The following is a 23,345-nucleotide window of genomic DNA, read 5'->3' on the forward strand; positions in this document are numbered from 1 at the left end:
CGTCTAAGGGGATCAGGGAGGAATTTCCCAGATATTTGCTTTTGCAGATTAGTTGAGGAGATTCCAGGACTGATCGTGGGCTGGAGGGTCTGCAGACAGGAGGGTCTGTGGGCTGGAGGGTCTGCAGACAGGAGGGTACGTGGGCTAGAAAGTATGTTAGCCTAATCGCAATGCTTCAAGCGTTCGAGTTATATGGGGCAGGTTCAATGGACCAACTGCTCTATTCCTATTCGTCAATTTCACAAACTGTTACATTTGTACATTGTCAATCCAGATTGAATAATCCAGAGGCCTGGACTAATAATTCAAAGACATGAGTTTAAATCCCACCATAGCAGCTGGGAAATTCAAATTCAATTAATTAAATAAAATACCTGGAAGTAAAAAGCTAATGTCAGTATTAGCAAACATGTAAAAACCCATCTTATTCACTAATATATTTTAGGGAAGGAAATCGTCTGTCTTGATCCATTCTGGTTTATTCATACTCCAGACCCACAGCTATGTGGTTAACTCTAAACTGCCCTCTGAAATGGCCTAGCAAGCCAGTAGGTTGTCAAGGGCAATTAGGGATGGGCAACAAATGCTGGCCTTGCCAGTGATGCCCACATCCTGTGACTAGAGCTTAGTTGCTACCACATGTTCATTTTGATGCTTTCCATTTTAAAGTCCTTTATTCAACATGCTATGTTCGAATTTCATAGAATGATCCAATGCAGAAGGAGGCCATTTGGCCCATTGTGCCCGTGCTGGCTCTTAGAGCGATCCAATTCGTCCCACTGCCCCCCTGCTCTTTCCCCATAGCCCTGCAAATTTTCCCTTTCCAAGTATTTATCCAAAACCCTTTTGAAAGTTACAATTGAATCTGCTTCCACTGCCCTTTGAGGCAGCGCATTCCAGATCACAACAACTCACTGCACAAAAGTAAATTCTCCTCATCTCGCCTCTGGTTCTTTTGCCAATTACCTTCATACTTCTGATGTTAGATTTAATTTACCCAAGGTGCATTGCCACAGTGAAGAGGACAAAGAATTTCCAACAGCCCCTGGCTGTATTTCTTTTCTCCATAAATTCTGCTTTGCTATTCTAAAGAGAAATTTCCCTCTCAACCTTCAGTGAATTTGAAACCTACCAATAACTGTGTTGTCTTTAAACTGTGACTCAGATGTCTGTGTTATTCTGTAGTGATGGCTATTTCAATCAGCCTCATTTTAGTATTGTTGTATACTGTCCTTCGCATAGCTCTTTAAAGTCTGTGAAACGTACATATTAAAAATAAATGGTAGTGTATGAATAGAACCCTGTAATTTAATCATTGGATTCAAATGACTCACAATTCATTTGAGCTTCCCTCTGGTGGGGCTATATTGTCATTTGAAACCTGGAGGACTAAATTATAGACTAATTATTCCCATTCATCCATCCATCCATAATGCTTTATATTTCCAAAAGGCTGATTTCCTGCTCCACTGTGAAGTTTAAAACCATGAAATACAACAGTGAAATTGTCCTGACAGCTTTTAAGAATTAATCATTTTTTGCTTAAAGTTTTTGCCTCTATTAACAAATTCACATAATTATGTATGGATAATTATCTGTAGTTAATTATCTCCTTTGCACCCCCCCTCCCCCCCACCTCCCAGCTATTTCTCATCTACATGCTGCCCCTCAGAAAACTCAGCATCCACATGTACACTAATGACACGCAGGTCTACCTCACCACCACCTCTATCGACCCCTCCACTGTTGCGAAATTATCAGGCCACTTATCCGCTATCCAGTACTGGATAAATAGTAATTTCATCCAATTAATTATTAGGAAGTCAGAAGCCATCATTTTCGGTCCCCGCTCCAAACTCCATTCCCTAGCTACCAACTCCATTCCTCTCCCTGGCAACTGTCTGAGGCTCAAACAGACTGTTCGCAGCCTTGATGTCATATTTGGCCCCGAGATGAGCTTCCAACCACATAGACCGCCTATTTCCATCTCTGTAACATTGCCTGATTCCACCCCCGTTTAGGCACAGCTGCTGTTAATCCATGTCTTTGTTACCTCTAAACTTGACTATTCTAATGCACTCCTGGCAGGTCTCCCACATTCTACCCTCTGTAAATATGAGATCATGCAAAACTCTTCTGCCTGTGTCCTAACTCTCAGCAAGTCCTGTTTCCCTATCATCCCTGTGCTCGCTGACTTACACTGGTTTCTGGTCAGGGAACACCTCAGTTTTAAAATTTACATCCTTGTTTTCAAATCCCTCCATGGCCTCACCCCTCCCGACCTCAGTAATCGCCTCCAGCCGCATAATCCTCCGCGATATTTGCGCTCAACTAATTCTGGCCTTTTGAGCATCCCCGATTTTAATCACTCCACCATCAGCTGCCTGGACCCTGAGCTCTAGAATTTCCCCCCCCCCCCCCCCCTCCTCAAAACCTCTCGGCCTCTCTTGTTCTCTTCCTCCTCTTTAAGACACTCCTTAAAACCTACCTGTTTGACCAAGCTTTTGGCCATTTGCCCAAGTGTAGCCTTAGGTGGCTCGTTGTCGGATTTTGCTTTATAACACTCCTGTGAAGCACATTGGAACATTTTATTAGGTGAAAGATGCTATATAAATACAGGTTGTTGTTAAAGCTACAGGTTGATAGCTCTTACCGAATCTTACAGCACAGAAGGAGACCATTCGGTCCATTGTGCCAGTGCCAGCTCTGTGAAAGAGCTGTCCAATTAGCCCCACTTACACCACTCATACTGCATTGTCCTGAAAAAGTTCCAAGTCTATATCAAACTCTGTTTTGAAAGTTACTTTTGAATCTGCTTCCATCATCCTTTCAGGCAGTGCACTTCAGATCATAACTTGCCAATTACCTTGAGTCGCTGTTCTCTGGTTACTGACTCTCCTGCCCTTGGAAACACTATCTACTCCATCAAAACCCCTCATAATTTTGAACTTGTCTATTTAAATCTACCCTTAACCTTATCTGCACTAAGGAGAACAAACCCAACTTCTCTAGTCTCTCCACATAACTGAGCCCTCATCCCTGGTACCATTCTAGTAAATCTCCTCTGCATCCTCATTGTGGCAGAGAGGAAGTATTTGCAGAGCTGTGGAGAAAGAGTAGTGGGGAGCGGGACTAACTGATGTTAATGCTGTTTCAAAGAGCTGGCTCAGTCACGATGGACAGAATGGCCTCCTTGGCACTCTTTGATTCTATGAGACAATGAGCCCAGTCTGTTATGCATACTGTTCTGTTGTTGAGGGGGGTATTAACGCTGCATATTAATAATTGTTCTACAAAAGCCAATGCTGTTATTATACTGATCACCTCAGACTGGTGACAGATCTCTTTTGATGTTAATTTTTAGGGCACCACAAAGGCCAACCATACACACAGAATCCAAAAGTGCAAGGCTTCATTCAATGGATAAAAGGACAGCATGAGAAAGATGTGATGAAGAGGTCTGTAATTGGCGGCTACTATTCCTTCCCTCCGGCCCCGAACCTATTTCAGGATTACTGTAAAAGTCTTGACGGTAAGAATCGTATTGGACTCGCTGCTCATTGAATTCCTCTGCAGTGTCGGTGACTTCCTGTCATATTGAATTAACACAAGTGAGGGAAAAAGGATAAAGCAGAGATTAAGTACAGTAGACTGAGTGGAACATCCATCCTAGTTGCTCTGTGTACCAGCAATCATCCTTGCACAGCATCCTTTCGATTCACCTTTGAATCTCCTACGTGTCTTCCTATTAAATCCATCTTTTGGATAAGATGCTAAATGTGAATGTGAAGAAATGTCGAGAGGGGCTGTGAGCAACCACTACCCGTTGGGGTTAGTAAGGGGCCCCCTCCTTGCTGCTTTGGGCTGTTTGAAGTCTCTACCTTCCAGTGCTGTTGTGATACTCCAGATACAAATATATATTGCATAGAGAGGGCGTCCTGTATTAATTATCTTATCCTCAGCCCTTGTTCAAATTTATGCACAGGATGTGGGCATCGTGAGCAAGGCCAGCATTTATTGCCCATCCCTAACTGTCCTTGAGAAGGTGGTGGTGAGCTGCCTTCTTGACAACTGAGTGGCTTGTTAGGCCATTTCAGACGGCAATTAAGAGTCAACCACATTGCTGTGGGTCTGGAGTCACATGTAGACCAGGCCAAGCAGATTTCCTTCCCTAAACATGGGAGTTAGGAAATAGGAACAAGAGTAGGCCATTTGGCCCCTCGAGCTTGCTCCACCATTCAACCAGATCACAGCTGATCTTCCAACTCAACGCCATTTTCCTGCACTGTCCCCATATCCTTTGATATCCTTAATATCTAGAAATCTATCGATCCCTGTCTTGAACATAATCAAAGGACATTAGTGAACCAGATGAGTTTTTACAACAATCTGATAGTTTTGTGGACACCATGACTTATACTAGCTTTTTATTCTGGATTTATTTAATTCATTAAATTTAACTTCCCCAGCAATTATGATGGGATTTGAACTCAAGTCTCTGGATCATTAGTCCGGGCCTCTGGATTACTAAAATAAAACCAGAAAATGCTGAAAGCACTCAACAGGTCTGGCAGCATCTGTGGAGAGAGAAACAGAGTTAACATTTCTTCTGGGGTACTAGTCTAGTAACGTAATCACTATGTTACTGTTCCCATTTATTATTCATATAAAAATGATTGTGCTGTCACATACATTTATAAAATGTATCATTTAAGACAAATAGTTTCTTGATAAGAGCACTGAATGAATCCTGTCACCAGTGACAATGGTAATTGGGTTTTGAAACAGCAGGAAGCCAGGATGTGACCTTGCAGCAGGTAATGTATTACATATTTATTTTATTGAGTGCCTGGGTTGCTTTTAGGCTGTTTGTGGTTTAATCTCATATCTATAATGAGTTTTAATTCTCCAGCTGAGTCTCTCTTGACCTCCACCTGTCAACTGAAGAAGGAAATCGATGGTCTGCATTACAGAGAGCACCTGCGGATTATCCTTCAGGGAATCATCGCTGCTGTTAGATACGTCTGTCACGCAGACACAGCTGAGAGGCTGGGAGTGGAGCCGGTGCAGGTAAGAGAAGATACCTTAGATCAACTTGAGGGGTAGGTTTGTCTCAGAAATTGCCTTTCCTCCAGTTCCTCCCAAGTGGTGTCATTTGTAACCACTGTTGACAATTATGACTTCCTTTTGTGTGGTCTGAAGTCGCTTTTGTGGCCCTACCATTACCAGTATTTACACATTGTGTCAGCTGTTATCTGTAATCTATTAAAAGTCTTTCACATAGGGGGCATTTCCTGTCTCTATTGACCTACCTTCCTTTGTCATACTTGTCATGGCAGCATTTATAATGGGTAAACCCGATGTTGGCGTGCAACATTTTATAATGGGAAAGACCTGCATCACTAGTTACATGTCACACTGACCTCTGACCAATAAGTGTCACTGTTGCACGAGTTGGTCCGGCCCACCCACCATTAGATTTTTACCCAATTTTCAGGTGTTTCTTTTCCTCCCACTCCCACCTCCCCCTACCATTTTCAAATGTTTTAAACCAATTTTCAGGTTTTCCACCTGATTTACCCAGGATCCCCTCTACCTATCCAACCCATTTGCAGCTGCCTGATTACTGTTTTTGGCCATGGGCCACAGCCAACCTACCTGCCTATACATTCTGGTGGATCTGGCTGGAGCCAAACACTGGGGCCTACTTGGTTGACATCTTCTTAGCAGTGGGAAGGTCTTGGGCCCACTACATCAGGCCTTGTGTCCTCACCACACTGTGACCCCACAATGCCCCGAGGGCATTATGAGGCTCTGGTAAATGCAAGTTATTTTTCTGTTGTTTTAAGCAAGCACATCCTCCATTCAATGGGCTAGCAGTTCTCCCATGCAATGACATAGAAAGACTCCATTTTGAAGCCTTTGTATTGCTGCATACCTACCCAATGTGGCATCTTTAACTGTGCTTCTAAAGATAAGAAAGCCTGATTTTGCTCATGTGCAGTCGATACATGACTTTTGTGTGATTACCTGAGGAAAGGGAATAAACAAGCAACATAATTCACATTTCTGGGTGCTTGCATGCTGAATGATGTATGATTGAGAAATCCTTGATGTCTTGATAGCTTTATCCACCCAAATTCACAGCTGGGAAAAATGCATCATGGACTGTGAAATCTTGGTCCTCCATGAAATTGGTCATTTTGCGAACTTTGTATATTTTATTCATTGACCCAAGGCTCGCCTCACTGATTGTTGGGCATGCTGCGAACATCACGTGTGTTACTGATTGACACAAGGCTCAATTCATTGATTGATAGATGAGGGACGGCTTCGGGAGCAGTTTTGAGAGAAGCTTTCTCAAGGATTAGCAGACAAGTGAGAATGCCAGAATGAACAAATCAAAAACGGCCACGGCCATTACTGCAGCACATCAAGTGAAAGAACTTGGGAGCCAAATTCTGCATGCCGATGGTGGAATATTGTTTTGTACAAGCTGCAATGTTTCGTTGGATCACACATGGTGGGAAATGGTTCAATACCACCTAGCGTCCGAAAGCCATCACAGCAGAAAGAGAGCATCCAACACGCTGAGAAACAAGCAACGATTTCATCTCTTTTTAAGAAGTCGACAGAGAGCTCAGAAAATCATCAGTTGGTAACAATAAATTGTGGATGCTTTTGCAAGTGCCAACAAACCATTGGAAAAGCTTGATCACCCAAAGTTGCACATAAGATGAAAAATGGTGGTTGCTTGCCAAGTGTAAATAAGCTACAACAGGACTACCTACTGAAGGCTTTTGCTACACATTGTGAGGAGATTAAGTCTCAGATTAATGTGTGAGTCTTTTGCAATTATTTTTGATGAGTCCACCCATGAGCAAGACAACTGTGTGTTGCATGTTTTGTTTGATTTTATGTCTGGTAAAGCCGAAGGCCGAGGATATACAGTCAAGAAAGCTAACAACAGTGCTCGCAGACTGCGTCCAGTTAGAAACTGTTATTTACACCACAGTTTCCCAAGCGATAATCAAAACCTTTTCAAAATACGGTGCAGATTTCAACAAAGTGTCTGCTTTCAATAGTGACAATGTAATTTACAAAACAAATCTTTCAAATCTGTGCTCCAAGGTGTAATGCCTAATGCTGCCAATATTACATGTAATGCACATATAATTTCTCTTGTCAGTGAGCTGTGGAAAAGCTAGTTTGGTAAGGTTGACAAACTGGTCAGCTACATTAAAAGGACTTTCAAACACTGTCCTAGCCGCAAGATTCGATACAGGCAACACATTGTAATTGGGACTGAAATTGGGGAGCAAAACATCTCCCTTCCTCCAGAGCCAGTAATTACATGTTGGAATTCTTGGTTCCAGGCAGTACAATATCTTGCAGCTCACCTGAAATACTGCTCAGACTTAGTCTCAGAAGAGCTCACACTGACACGGAAAACACAGGTTTTAACAGACATTGTAATCCTTCTAAATGATGCTTAATGAGGAAGTTCAGTTTGTTGCCAAGAATGCCACAAGTCACAATCCGCAAAGTTTTCAATAAAGTAATGGATAGACTATTCTGGGCTGAAGCACCGTCAAGCGAACAACACTCTGATGGTGCTGAATTAAATGCCTGCGCTCAACAGGTATTTTCTTGCATGGCAAAGAAGCTCAAACAATATTACTGCTATGGGGAAAATCAAACAGGAAAAAAAAAGCAGCTCAGAGGTTTCAACAACCTTCTGCGGTGTTCCTGAAGGCTGTGCATATCTCTGAACCTGCACACATGCACCTGTTTATGGTGGATTTAAACTCATTTTATGAGATTCCTGGCTTTGACAAGAACTTGAGGCTGGAGATTCCTGCTTGTAAAAGCATTGCAAAAGAAGCGGATTGTACTTTGCCTGTGCTGCAGTTTTGGAACTCTGTGGAATGCAGAATCTCCCACCTTGCAATGCTGGCACGGCGCTGTCTAACAATTCCAGCAAACTCTGTGGACACGGAGGGAGCTGTGTCTAAACAGGGACAGGTGGGGTAGGCGGTGGCGTAGTGGTATTATCACTGGACTAGTAACCCAGAGACCCAGAGTATTCCTCTGGGGACATGGGTTCGAATCCCACCACAGCAGAAGGTGGAATTTGAACTTAATTAAAAAATCTGTAATTAAAAAGCTAGTCTAATGATGGCCATGAAACCATTGTCGATTGTTGTAAAAACCCATCTGGTTCACTAATGTCCTTTAGGGAAGGAAATCTGCTGTCCTTACCTGGTCTGCCGTACATGTGACTCCAGACCCACAGCAATGTGGTTAACTCTTACATGCCCTCTGAAATGGCCTAGCAAGCCACTCAGTTGTAACTAACCACTACAAAGTCTAGAAAAAGGAATGAAACTGGACGGACCACCCGGCATCGACCTAGGCACTGGAAACGACAACGGCAAACCCAGCCCTGTCGACCCTGCAAAGTCCTCCTTACTAACATCTGGGGGCTTGTGCCAAAGTTGGGAGAGCTGTCCCACAGACTAGTCAAGCAACAGCCTGACTTAGCCGTACTCACGGAATCATACCCAATAATGTCCCAGACACTGCCATCACCACCCCCGGGTATGTCCTGTCCCACCGGCAGGACAGACCCAGCAGAGGTGATGGCACAGTGGTATACAGTAGGGAGGGAATTGCCCTGGGAGTCCTCAACATCGACTCCGGACCTCATGAAGTCTCATGGCATCAGGTCAAATATGGGCAAGGTAACCTCCTACTGATTACCACCTACCGTCCTCCCTCAGCTGATGATTCAGTACTCCTCCATGTTGAACAGCACTTGGAGGAAGCACTGAGGGTGGCAAGGGCACAAAATGTACTCTGGGTGGGGGACTTCAATGTCCATCACCATGAGTGGCTCGGTAGCACCACTACTGACCAAGCTGGCCGAGTCCTAAAGGACATGGCTGCTAGACTGGGTCTGCGGCAGGTGGTGGGGGAACCAACACGAGGGTACAACATACTCGACCTCGTCCTCACCAATCTGCCTGCCGCAGATGCATCTGTCCGTGACAGAATTAGTAGGAGTGACCACCGCACAGTCCTTGCGGAGACGAAGTCCCGCCTTCACATTGAGGATACCCTCCATCGTGTTGTGTGGCACTATCACCGTGCTAAATGGGATAGATTTCGAACGGCTCTAGCAATGCAAAACTGGGCATCCATGAGGCGCTGTGGGCCATCAGCAACAACAGAATTGTACTCAACCACAATCTGTAAGCTCATGGCCCGGCATATCCCCCACTCTACCATTACCATCAAGCCAGGAGACCAACCCTGGTTCAATGAAGAGTGCAGGAGGGCATGCCAGGAGCAGCACCAGGCATACCTCAAAATGAGGTGTCAACCTGGTGAAGCTACAACCCAGGACTACTTGCATGCCAAACTTCGTAAGCAGCATGTGATAGACAGAGCCAAGCGATCCCATAACCAACGGATCAGATCTAAGCTCTGCAGTCCTGCCACATCCAGCCGTGAATGGTGGTGGACAATTAAACAACTAACTGGAGGAGCTGGCTCCACAAATATCCCCATCCTCAATGATGGGGGAGCCCAGCACATTAGTGCAAAAGATAAGGCTGAAGCATTTGCAACAATCTTCAGCCAGAAGTGCTGAGTTGATGATCCATCTCGGCCTCCTCCTGAAGTCCCCAGCATCACAGATGCCAAACTTCAGCCAATTCGATTCACTCTACGTGATATCAAGAAATGACTGAAGGCACTGGATACTGCAAAAGCTATGGGGCCTGACAACATTCCGGCAATAGTACTGAAGACCTGTGCTCCAGAACTTGCCGCGCCCCTAGCCAAGCTGTTCCAGTACAGCTACAACACTGGCATCTACCCTGCAATGTGGAAAATTGCCCAGGTATGTCCTGTACACAAAAAGCAGGACAAATCCAACCAGGCCAACTACCGCCCCCATCAGCCTAATCTCAATCATCAGTAAAGTGATGGAAGGTGTCATTGACAGTGCCATCAAGCGGCACTTGCTTAGCAACAACCTGCTCAGTGATGCTCAGTTTGGGTTCCACCAGGGCCACTCAGCTCCTGACCTCATTACAGCCTTGGTTCAAACATGAACAAAAGAGCTGAACTCCAGAGGTGAGGTGAGAGTGACTGCCCTTGACATCAAGGCAGCGTTTGACCAAGTATGGCATCAAGGAGCCCGAGCAAAACTGAGGTCAATGGGAATCAGGGGGAAAACCCTCCGCTGGCTGGAGTCATACCTAGCACAAAGGAAGATGGTTGTCGTTGTTGGAGGTCAATCATCTGAGCTCCAGGATATCACTGCAGGAGTACCTCAGGGTAGTGTCCTAGGCCCAACCATCTTCAGCTGCTTCATCAATGACCTTCCTTCAATCATAAGGTCAGAAGTCGGGATGTTCGCTGATGATTGCACAATGTTCAGCACCATTCGCGACTCCTCAGATACTGAAGCGGTCTGTCTAGAAATGCAGCAAGACCTGGACAATATCCAGGCTTGGGCTGATAAGTGGCAAGTAACATTCGCGCCACACAAGTGCCAGGCAATGACCATCTCCAACAAGAGAGAATCTAACCATCTCCCCTTGACATTCAACGGCATTACCATCGCATTGACCGAAAACTGAACTGGAGTAGCCATATAAATACCGTGGCTACAAGAGCAGGTCAGAGGCTAGGAATCCTGAGGCGAGTAACTCACCTCCTGACTCCCCAAAGCCTGTCCACAATCTACAAGGCACAAGTCAGGAGTGTGATGGAATACTCTCCACTTGCCTGGATGGGTGCAGCTCCAACAACACTCTAGAAGCTCGACACCATCCAGGACAAAGCAGCCCGCTTGATTGGCACCCCATCTACAAACATTCACTCCCTCCACCTCCGACGCACAGTGGCAGCAGTGTGTACCATCTACAAGATGCACTGCAGCAATGTACCAAGGCTCCTTAGACAGCACCTTCCAAACCCGCGACCTCTACCAACTAGAAGGACAAGAGCAGCAGGTGCATGGGAACACCACCACCTGCAAGTTCCCCTCCAAGTCACACACCATCCTGACTTGGAACTATATCGCCGTTCCTTCACTGTCACTGGGTCAAAATCCTGGAACTCACTTCCTAACAGCACTGTGGGTATACCTACCCCACATGGACTGCAGCGGTTCAAGAAGGCAGCTCACCACCACCTTCTCAAGGGCAATTAGGGATGGGCAATAAATGCTGGCCTGGCCAGCGACGCCCACATCCCGTAAATGAATTTTAAAAAACTATGCAGATACAGGGAATGAAGAGGCAGTTGTTGTTTGTTCCATGCTCACATTCAACCACTAACTTCAGTGAGTAAAGAATGTGGCCAATTATAGTCAGCTATTTACAATAGTTTATGAGCGTACAATAAATGCCATTTGAAACCAGAAACCTCCCTTGTGCTTTTTTATTTTAAATAGATCATTTCATAGTTAGGTGTGACACCGTGAAATTTACAATTTAACTATGTGAAATCATGAAATTCATGATTCTTAAAATGCTGTTACTGTGAAATTTGTAAAACCTGACCGTGAATTTGGTAGGGCCTTTTTTATACATGATCCTTTCAAACTTTTCATCACTGCATCATTGCTGCAAACTAAGTAATAAAACTGTGGAATCATAAAATTCAAAATAATGCATTGGGTTAAGCTGGCTTCGAAAAATCCTTAAAGCTGAGATGCTGCCCTGTCAGATGCCAGCATCACCCATGGATTTTAAAAGGTTAGTCGCCCACCCTGGAAGACAAGTGCAGCTACGGTTTCATCATGTTGCAGTTAATTGAGCTTAACAGAGAAATCGGAAGTCAGTGGCTGATTTGCCTAAGGCCCTCATCAGTCTCTTGAAGCGAATGTGATTGTGTTTTTGAGTGATTTGGAAGGAGTAGGAGTGATGCGCGGCGTGGCCCTTTCCTCTGTTATCTGCTATTTGTTCCTCCCATCTGTACAGCCCATCGCACTGAGAAGCTGCACACTGCAGTCCATTAAGGTTTCTGTGTGGCAGGCTGTGAATGGGGAGAGTTACATAGGATGAGGGAGTGGAAATTGCCCTTGTTAGGACACAGTTCGAGATTGCGCCAAAATTCATTTGCATAATCACAGACGTAAAATCTTCCGTGAACCAGCACAGTACTTGGCGTAATTTTTTTATTTTTTCTTTCCATTAAGAAACATTCTCTCTGTATTTAAGCATAGTAACTCAGTGCAGTACATCAGAAAATGGGTTTATCACAAAAAATTAGCATTTTCAATTAGGCTGTCCAATCGTCTGCTTGTGAGTAACCTGATTTAACATTGCTGAAAACGACTTTAAAAATCTATACTGAGCTATTTAATAATTTCATTGATGTACTCTAGTGGATATGGAAGTAAATTAAATACAATTTGAAGAGTCCTCCTAGGCCAGTGCTTTTGATCAAATCTCACAATGTCAACCGGGGGATGCGGAGGGGTGGGGTGGGGTAGGGTGGGGGAGGGGAGGGGGCAGTTTTGTGGGCGGAGCCTGATTTGGCTGAATTAAATCTTGAACCAGCCATGTACCTCTATCTATGGGCTTTATTATGTCTCCTGGTTGTTTTCTGGTTCCCATATGTTGGAAATAATCACACTTTAGACTTGAAAAGTCTTTGTTTATTCCATTCAGCTTCCATGCTCCCTGGTATAGGACTGCCCCAGGCTGTTGGCCTGTTACATGTCACGTGACTCTCCAGTGCAGCCATGAATGTGCTCTCCCCCACCCCCCCGCCCCCACTTCCCCGGAACACTTACACGTAACAATTAATTCCTAGCACTTTACAGATGGTATAACAAATTATAACAGGATTCTTGCAGTGAATATGGAAACAGTAAGAAGAGTCAGTTCATATTGGGTATTAAAAAGCCAAAGAGGAAGGCCTTAAATGTGCTGTCTGTTTAATTTCTCTTGTTTATTCTTCTTGAGTTAGAAACACATTGGGAAATGGTTGCTCCAGGTATGCAGTCAGACAAATAACCTTAAATTTAAATTTCTCCTCATCACAGAGGGCTCGAGACAGACCAGACCTCCCCCTGCAGAAAGACAATGCTTTTTCAGCCTCGTCTTCAGAACCAGTCAGACTTGGGAAATATCCAGAGAAAGACACCAGTGACAGCCAGCCAAAAGAGGTGCCTCGGGTAGATCCAGTGAGGAACCATCGGAGGCAGTCATCGCCAGTGCTGAATCACTACGCATTAAGGTATTGTACTGGAAAAAACTGGCCTGTTTGGGACGGTTGATGTGTTCAGCATACTGTGGGCGTCAGAGGGGATGGTGTAATGGGCTAGAACAATCTCACCTTGAGGATATGGGCTCAACTGTCACACAACAGAACAGAGCCTTCTTACCCTAATAGCTATAAGGAACCAAACTGAACTGAATTGTGGGCAGTCTTAACGAACCATCTTGTGAGGCAAATCCACAGCATGGATCTCTACATAAGCATCTACTTTTAAGGCTTATAGTTGGGAAAGTGGAGAAAGAATCAAACCCACCCCCATGCTGTAATGCTAACGTGGATTTGACCTGTTCCCAGCCCTGACATCTCTCATTTGATTGGCACAAAAATAAAATGCATTCTGAGACTCTTTATATAGGTGCGAAAGAGACATAAATAAAAAGGCACAATCCACTTTGGCATAAAAAAGGAGAACATTTCTACTTAATCGCAATGACTTCTTTGGAAGATTGGACCTTTCTTTCCCTGTTGGGACTTACTGAGGTAGTTTTTCAGGGTTGCCAACTCTCCATGGTTGGCCTGGAGTCTCCAGGAATTGAAACTGCTGCGAGTGACCCAGGAGAAAAATCGATGAGGCGACAGAAAAAATAGTGTGTTTATTTTTGTCCTTTTCTTTAAACAGCTTTGTTTATCATTTATAAAAAATGTTGGAGGTGGGAGAAGAAGGCTGTTTGACTGGGCAGGAGGCTGGAAATCCCATGGTGAAATGTCCAGGAATATGCTCAGCCAGAGCTGGCAACCCTACTTGCCACTCAGGCATAAAACTAGTGTTGTGGATCGACTGCCCATTTCAGAAACCTCCTCATTGGTTTCAATGGAGATGAAATTCAGGTGAGTTTTACCATGGGTAGTCGCTCCTCAATGCCAGTTCTTTGGTCAGGCGGCAATTTGACAGTCTGCCCCCATGTCATGCATCATTACTGGCTGAGCAGGCTCCCAGTCACCCTCCAGTCTCAACCACAGAAACTCTGAAACTCAGTGAGGTGCTCGAGTATTCGGTGGGGTGGGGGGGGATCTCTCCCATTTGGATGTTCCTTCCGCCATCCCTGTCCTCTTCTCAGTTCTCCCTTGTAAAAGAAAAAAAAAGAAATATTGTGCATTTATATAGCACCTTGCACAACCACAGGATGTCCCACAGTGCTTCACAGCCAATGAAGTTCAGTCACTGTTGTAATGTAGGAGTCAATCTGCGCACAGCAAACTCCCACAAATAGCAATGTGATAATGATTGGATAATCTCTTTTTGTGATATTGGTGGAGGAGTAAATATTGGCCTGCTGTTCTTTTGAACAGACTGGGCCCCATCTGAGAGACATCACATCATTCCCTCAGTGCTGCACTGGGAATATCAATCTAGATATTATGGTCTGGTCTCTGGAATGGGGCTTGAACCCAAGATCTTCTGATTCAGAAACAAGAATGCTGCCCACTGAGCCACAGCTGTACTATGACTTTAGTTTTAGTGGCCAAGGTCTGGTTATGTTTTTCCAGTGGATTCCAAACTAATTTTAGTTGACGATATCCAAATATTTTTAGATGCTGAGGTTAAGAGAAATAAAAATACAATCTAGTAAGCTGTAGATTGTCTGTAAAAGAGTGCTATTTATGATCTTAAAAGGCAACAAGGCTTAGTGACAATCTGCTACTTCCTTACCATCTTTGTGAGCATTATGATACTGGCAGTCCTCGCGACAATGGGATCGAATGCTAACACTTCTGTCTTTTTCAGGCGCAGATATCCGTTGAGGGATTTGCAAAAGATTTACTCCAGCAAAGGGAAAACACGCAAATCGCTCAGGTATGTTTACACATGATCGCCATTCGTGGCTTGACCTGTCTCCAGTTTTATTCTACATGGTTTCTTTTAGGGGCCAGTTGAACTAATATCCTCTTTGTCACCCATTGAATCAAGGGACAAGTTGGCGGATCCACTGATGGGCATTCTGAAAAGGAAGAAGCAGACAAACAGACAGAGGTTTCTGAACAGGTTTGTGGACTGGTAGCATGAGAATCAGGAGCCAACATAACGCTTCTCGCACTTCAAAGGCATTCATTGCACGTGAAGTGCTGCGAGCTTGCAATGATGCACTGCAGAAATGAAAGTCCTATCTATTATGGGAACAGGAGTAGCTCATTCAGCCCCTCGAGCCTTTTCCGCCAGTCATTTAGATCATGGCTGATCTGTTATTGACCAAAAGAGATTCTTTATTTCACACTCGGGACGTGGGCAGTGTTGGCAACACTGGCATTTATTGCCCATCCCGAGTTTCCCTGAGAAGGTGGCATTATTGCGTTTTTTTTGTGTGTTAACGATCGCTTTTACAAACTGGGTGGTGGGCTGAGCTGCTTCATAATCAGCCACATAGAGCAAGTATAGAGTCACTTGTAGACTCAGACAGGGTAAGGGATGACAGGTTCTCTTCCCTGAAGGGTGTTAATGATCTAGTTGTGTTTTTATTCAACTTTTTCAGGTGCTCTCCCACAAATTACCAGTTTTATTGAATTGAATGTCACACCTTGCTATGGTGTGGTGTGAACTCACAATCCTGAGGCTGCTTGTTTAGCATCACTAAAACCAGTGAAAATCTAGGTAAAAGAGGTTAACGTGGCTTCACTTTTAACCTGGCTGCAAAGGCCCAATCTTCCCATCGGGGTGTAAATTGCTGAAAGAAAGACCTTACATTTCCATTCTCAGTCCTCAAGATCTCCCAAAGCACTTCAAAGTCAACAGAGTCCTTTTGAAGTGTGCTCACTGCTGGAATGTAGGAAACAGAGCAGCTAAATTTGCACGCAGAAAATTCCAACACCACTCCCTTGTGAATTCAGACATTCAACACAGTACCTCCTCTCACTGTGCAGCAGCAAAAGAAAGTCAAAAACACCTCACCTGGATGTCCCATGGTGAGCCCTTTAAATAGCACTAGTGACGGGGGTGGGGGGAAGGGTTCCCTCAGGCAGCTGAATACATATATAGATAGGAGTGATTAAGACAGAGTATTAACAGGATCTGCGAGGTCCAAAATGGCAGCTTGTGCGCCAAGTCAATGTGAGACACTGTTTAACATCACAATCTGCCCACTCTGCAGGCTTCCAGCGCACGCATGGCACACCCCCTCTAGTGCCCTTCCAACCACGGCATGCCGCGCAGTAAGTGACAGGAAGCATTCCAGCCGCCACCTTTGTAGTTCCAGGTTTCAGCAGCACTGGCACCAGCGGCACTACAGAACCAAATTTCACAAACTTGGAATGCTGTGTACAGTTCTAGTCTACATATTATAAAAATGACCCAGAGAACGGAAGAAGCTGCCGGAAAGACTTACAGGGATGATACCAGAACTGAGAGATTATCACTATCAGAAAAGACTGAACAGGCTGGGGCTGTTTTCTCTTGAAGCAGAAAGGCTGAGTGGTGACCTAATAGAGGTCTCTATGTCTATCCTACCAAACCTTTCATAATTGTAGAGAGAAGATATTTCCACTTGTGGGGGAGTCCAAAAACTAGGCATCATAAAAATAAGATTGTTGCTAATAAATCCAATAGGGAATTCAGGAGAAAGTTCTTTACCCAAAGAGTGGTTAGAATGTGGAATTCGCTACCCCCCAGGTTGAGGCAAATAGCATAGAAGACTTGAAAGAGAAAAGAAAAACTTGCATTTATGTTGAAGCTTTCACAACCTCAGGACATCCCAAAGTGCTTTACAGCCAATGACGTACCTTTTCTTTCTTGAGGTGTAGTAACTGTTGCAATGTAGGAAATGCAGTAGCCAATTTATGCACAGTAAGCTCCCACAGACAGCAATGTGGTAACAACCAGATAATCTCCTTTCTGTGGTGATTGAGGGATAAATATTGGCCAGGACACCGGGAATAGGTCTCCTACTCTTCTTCAAATAGTGCCACAGGATCTTTTACATTCAAAGAGACGGCAGACAGGATCTCGGTTCAACATCTCATCCACAAGTCGGCACCTCCGACAGTGCAGCACTCCCTCAGTATTGCACTGGAGTTTTGGCCTAGATTATCATGCTTAAGTCCTGGAGTTAATTTGAACCCACAACCTTCTGACTAAGAGGTGAGAGTCCTATCAACTGGCCACAGCTCATGCCATCATTTAAGAGGTGGCAGTGGGGGTGGGGTGCGAGTTAAGTACACAAGAGAGAAGGGATATCGTGATGGGGTTCGATGATGTAGAGAGGGAATGAGGAAGGAGGCCCATGAGGAGCATAAACACTGACATAACCATGGACCGAATAGCTTGGCATTGTGCTGCAATTGCTGGGAAGGTGTAGCACTGAACTGCAAACTAACATCAGAAAGGATACCAAAAACAAGTTGATGCTTATTTTGCCCTGGTTGGTAAACAGGTGCCTCAGACTTTACTGTAATTATTCTGATCAGTTCTAGTCCCCTCCTCTCCAAACACTGTTCTCTAAATGGAGTGGGATAAGCAAAGTGGGATTTTCCGTGCAGGCCTAAAGGTTTGCCGTGCCTAATATGAACGTTTGCTCTGCTGGAATGGTTTGCAAGTTATAATCCGAGATCACAAAGGACCAGTTAGCGATCTCTAACCTCAGAACAGTTTATTTGCTGAATTTACGTTTTGCATTCCCAAAGTTAAAATACTCATGCAAGCAGACGAAAATCAAGATATCACTCTCAGGGCTTCAGGATCCTGGCAAGTTTTGGCAGGCAATCTTTCTATGCTTTTTCTTTTAATGATCAGTCCCAATTATCAACTGGCAGCGCATGTTTGCCCCACTGAAAGCTTTGTCAACAAGACTTGTAGCTTGATTGACGTGTTTAAGCATGTGTTGGAGTTTAGCCCAGATCAACAGCGCCTGCACTTCAATGATTAATTTGTTGTTGGGGATATTTCAGAGAGACAGGATAAGGGGCTATCACTGCTGTCACTTTGACAGGATTGGACAAAGTCAACATGGATTTATGAAAGGGAAATCATGCTTGACAAATCTACTGGAATCTTTTGAGGATGTAAGTAGTAGAATAGATAAGGGAGAACCTGTGGATGTGGTGTATTTGGACTTTCAGAAGGCTTTCAATAAGGTCCCACATAAGAGATTAGCATGCAAAATTAAAGCACATGGGATTGGGGGTAAGGTACTGAACAACACTGGTTGGCAGACAGGCAACAAAGAGTAGGAATAAATGGGTATTTTTCCGAGTGGCGGGCGGTGACTAGTGGGGTATCACAGGGATCAGTGATAACACCCCAGCTATTCACAATATATATTAATGATATAGATGAGGGAATTAAATGTAATATATCCAAGTTTGCAGATGACACAAAGCTGGGTGGGAATGTGAGCTGTGAGGAAGATGCAGAGAAGCTCCAGTGTGATTTGGACAGGTTGAGTGAGTGGGCAAATACATGGCAGATGCAGTATAATGTGGATAAATGTGTGGTTATCCACTTTGGTGGCAAAAACAGAAAGGCAGATTATTATCTGAACCCGGCGAGAGATTGGGAAAGGGGGAGGTGCAGCTAGACCAGGGTGTCCTTGTGTACCAGTGGCTGAAAGTAAGCATGCAGGTGCAGCAGGCAGTTAAGAAGGCAATTGGTATGTTGGCCTTCATAGCGAGAAGATTCGAGTACAGGAGCAAGGATGTCTTGCTGCAATTATACAAGGCCTTGGTGAGACCACATCTGGAGTATTGTGTGCAGTTTTGGTCTCCTTATCTGAGGAAGGATGTTCTTGCTATGGAGGGAGTGCAGCAAAGGTTCACCAGACTGATTCCTGGGATGGCAGAACTGATGTATGAAGAGAGATTGGGTCAATTAGGCTTGTATTTGCTCGAGTTTAGAACAATGAGAGGGGATCTCATAGAAACCTACAAAATTCGAACAGGACTGGACAGACTAGATGCAGGAAGGATGTTCCCAATGGCGGGGGAGTCCAGAACCAGGAGTCACAGTCGAAGGAGAAGGGGTAAACCATTTAGGACTGAGATGAGGAGAGATTTCTTCACCCAGAGGGTGGCGAACCTGTGGAATATTCTACCGTGGAAAGCAGTTGATGCCAAATCATTAAATATATTCAAGAAAGAGTTAGATATAGTTCTTAGGGATAATGGGATCAAAGGATATGGGGAGAAAGTGGGAACAGGTTACTGAGTTTGGATAATCAGCCATGAACGTATTGAATGGCGGAGCAGGCTCGAAGGGCCAAATGGCCTACTCCTGCTCCTATTTTTCTATGTTTCACATTTACAAAGCATTCCCAGATACAATTGGCAGACTCTATCTGTGCAAACCCCCAACCAGACTTGTCCAGTTACTAAGAGAACTGAGGAAAAAAGTTTCCAGCGTTAAATTCTGCCTGTAACAGCTACCATTTTGAAATCAAGGTGATATTGATTTGAGTTCAGCACTCCTTCAAAGCCCTAGAAAGACAACAACAACTTATATTTATATAGCACCTTTAATGTAATAAAACATCCCTCAGTAATTCACAGGAATATTATAAAACAAAATTTGACACCAAGCCACATAAGGTGATATTAGGGCAGATGACCCAAAAGCTTGGTCAAAGAGGTAGGTTTTAACAAGTGTCTTAAAAGAGGAAAGTGAGGCGGAGAGGTTTAGGGAGGGAATTCCAGAGCTTAGGTCCAAGGCAGCTGTAGGTATGGCCACCAATGCTGGAGCGGTTAAAATTGGGGATGCTCAAGAGGTCAGAATTAGAGGAACGCAGATATCTTGGAGAGTTGTGGGGCTCGGGGAGATTGCGGAGATAGTGGGGGTGAGGCCATCGAGGGATTAGAAAAGAAGGATGAGAATTTGAGTCAGGTAGGTAGACAATGGAGTTTGTGGCAGGATCAGAAAACAATGTATTCAGTCTTCCCAATATTTAATTGGAGGAACCTTCTGCTCACCTAGATATCGGATAAGTCTGATAATTTTGCAACAGGGAACGAGTCAAGCAAGGTATTGGTGAACACGAGCTGGGTGCTGTCAGTGTACATGTGAAAACTAATGCTGTGCTTTTCAATGATGTCGCCAAAGGGCAGCATGTAGATGAGAAATAGGAGGGGGCCAAGGAAAGATCCCTGGGGGACACCAGAGGTAAAATTTCGGCGCAGGAAGAGCATAGAAGAGTGTTGAAAGGATGTGAAAATTTGACCTTGTTGCAGTAGATGCAACAAATATCCCACAAAATCTTCATACATTTTTAAATTCATTCTTGTGATATTTATTGCCCTATTGGACTTCTAGGCCATTTCAGAGGGCAACTCAGAGCCAATGACATTGGTGTGTGACTGGAGTAGCATATAGGCCAGACCGGGTAAGGGTGGTAGGTTTCCTTCCCTAAAGGACATTAGTGAGCCAGTTGGGTTTTTAACAACAATCTGACAGTTTCATGCTGAATTCAAATTCTCAAACTGCCATGGTTGGATTCAGAGTCATGGTATATAGTTTATTAGTCTAGGCTTCTGGATTACGAGTCCAGTAACAAAACCACTGGGACCAAATGTGATCCAAATGCAGGTTATTCATTACCTGGTAGCTTGCTTTGATGAGGACAAAAGGAGCGAGATCCAAGCAGCATAAGTAAGAAAGGATATAAAGTTAATTAACATGATGTGTTTGCAGCGCCAGAGAAAATGAGTGCAAAAATTGACAAGCTAAAAATTGGAAGAATTCTTTTGCCACAAGCTGTCAGACTCGCTTCAATGGCAATGCTGCAGTGATTAATTGAGCATATAATCTGGGCTGACAGCCAGTGTGGTACTGACGGAGTGCTGTGTTATTGGAGATGGCGTCATTCACATGAGATGTTCAACTGAGACCCTTGGCTGCCTGTTCCATTAGTTCAGGTGGATGTTAAAAAATCCCACAGCAACGCTTTGAAGAAGGGCCTACATTCTCCATCAAGCAACACTGTCCCAGAAATAAATTAACCGGTCAGCCATCTCCTGCTTGGGATTGTGCTATTTGCACAACGATTGCATAGACGCTGGCCCAAAGAATAGTGATTGCACTCAAAGTAACTGAATGTCTGTAAGATGTTGCAGAGAGTTACAATGAACTCGGCTCTTCCATTCTTCTAATGCTGTGAAAATGAGGCTGTTTACAAAAAGAATTGAAGGTGACAGGATTAAGTACAGTGCAGATGATCTATTAAGGCAAGGAGCATCAGCTACTTCCGTTCTATCAATGACTTAAGGCAGTCCAGGCTGTGAGGTTGTGCTGTGACAAGCTACTTAACAAACTGGGGATCTTCATCCTTGAAAAAAGATGTCTCAGAGAATAGTTGCTGTATGATATTTCACAGGATAGAAAAAGTAAAACTTGATGCATTACTTTTTGGCAGCAGACCGAAAGGCCACGGGCAATGTTTCCCTTAAGCTGCGAGGGTGGGACGCACTGCGCAGACCTTGTTCTGTGGTAAATATTGTACAAGTGTGGCCACTAAAAAAATTTATAGGGACCGTGCACAGCTAAATTTTAAAGGGATAGTTGGCCGCAGCTTCAGGCAAATTTTTAACAGACTTCAGGGAGAGTTTTATTTCCTCACTGAGGGTGAGCAACAGGTGGAAAGGACTATTGGGGAAGAGTGGTTCAGCAGGACTCTGAACTCCGAAAGGAACAGTGAGACACTGTAGCAGGAAGGTGGCAGAATTAGTATTCTGGAAGGATGAGAGCAACGCGGTTTTAGTTTTAGTTTAGTTTTAGAGATACAGCACTGAAACAGACCCTTCGGCCCACCGAGTCTGTGCCGATCATCAACCACCCATTTATACTAATCCTACACTAATTCCATATTCCTACCACATCCCCACCTGTCCCTATATTTCCCTACCACCTACCTATACTAGGGGCAATTTATAATGGCCAATTTACCTACCAACCTGCAAGTCTTTTGGCATGTGGGAGGAAACCGGAGCACCCGGAGAAAACCCACGCAGACACGGGGAGAACTTGCAAACTCCACATAGGCAGTACCCAGAATTGAACCCGGGTCGCTGGAGCTGTGAGGCTGCGGTGCTAACCACTGCGCCGCCCCGGGACATTTTCATCTGAACGGATCCTGTGAAGAGCTTTTATAAAACACAGCTCTCCTACATTGAGCAATGCAGATTGTGGTGTCCTAAAGTTAGTTGGAGTCTTTTGAAGTTGGGGAGAAACTTCCTACTGTTTATTTCTTGTTAATTTTAACCAGAGCAATTTTATTTATCACCGGGTCACAGTTTATAACTTGCACATGGTCCTGATGAATAGAACAAAAGAACAAAGAACAGTACAGCACAGGAACAGGCTATTCGGCCCTCCAAGCCTGCGCCGATCTTGATGCCTGTCTAAGCTAAAATCTTCTGCACTTCCGGGGACCGTATCCCTCTATTCCCATCCTCTTCATGTATTTGTCAAGATGCCTCTGAAACGTTACTATCGTATCTGCTTCCACCACCTCCCCCAGCAGCAAGTTCCAGGCACTCACCACCCTCTTGCTTCACACATCCCCTCTAAACTTTTCCCCTCGCACCTTAAACCTATGTCCCCTAGTAACTGACTCTTCCACCCTGGGAAAAAGCTTCTGACTATCCACTCTGTCCATGCCACTCATAACTTTGTAAACCTCTATCATGTCGCCCCGCCACCTCCGTTGTTCCAGTGAAAATAATCCGAGTTTATCCAACCTCTCCTCATAGCTAATGCCCTCCAAACCAGGCAGCATCCTGGTAAATCTCTTCTGTACCCCTCCAAAGCCTCCACGTCCTTCTGGTAGTGTGGCGAGCAGAATTTCACGTAATATTCTAAGTGTGGCCTAACTAAGGTTCTGTACAGCTGCAACATGACTTGCCAATTTTTATACTCTGTGCCCCGACCGATGAAGGCAAGCATGCCGTATGCCTTCTTGACTACCTTATCCACCTGCGTTGCCACTTTCAGTGACCTGTGGACCTGTACGCCCAGATCTCTCTGCCTGTCAATACTTCTAAGGGTTCTGCCATTTACTGTATACTTCCCACCTGTATTAGAGCTTCCAAAATGCATTACCTCACATTTGTCCAGATTAAACTCCATC

At 44.5% G+C, this 23,345-nt stretch overlaps 1 protein-coding gene across 1 annotated transcript in view; it reads left to right on the forward strand.

Moving 5' to 3' along the window:
- Window positions 1-23,345, forward strand: part of radx (RPA1 related single stranded DNA binding protein) — a 100,279-nt gene that overhangs the window by 52,932 nt on the left and 24,002 nt on the right. Inside the window, exons 9-13 of the mRNA XM_068047142.1 lie at window positions 3,365-3,532; window positions 4,913-5,070; window positions 13,070-13,263; window positions 15,032-15,100; window positions 15,215-15,289. Coding sequence (XP_067903243.1) covers window positions 3,365-3,532; window positions 4,913-5,070; window positions 13,070-13,263; window positions 15,032-15,100; window positions 15,215-15,289 — 664 coding nt within the window. The remainder of the gene's footprint in view (window positions 1-3,364; window positions 3,533-4,912; window positions 5,071-13,069; window positions 13,264-15,031; window positions 15,101-15,214; window positions 15,290-23,345) is intronic.

Source organism: Heterodontus francisci, chromosome 15 (genome assembly GCF_036365525.1).
Source record: "Heterodontus francisci isolate sHetFra1 chromosome 15, sHetFra1.hap1, whole genome shotgun sequence".
NCBI classification, from domain to species: Eukaryota; Metazoa; Chordata; class Chondrichthyes; order Heterodontiformes; family Heterodontidae; genus Heterodontus; species Heterodontus francisci.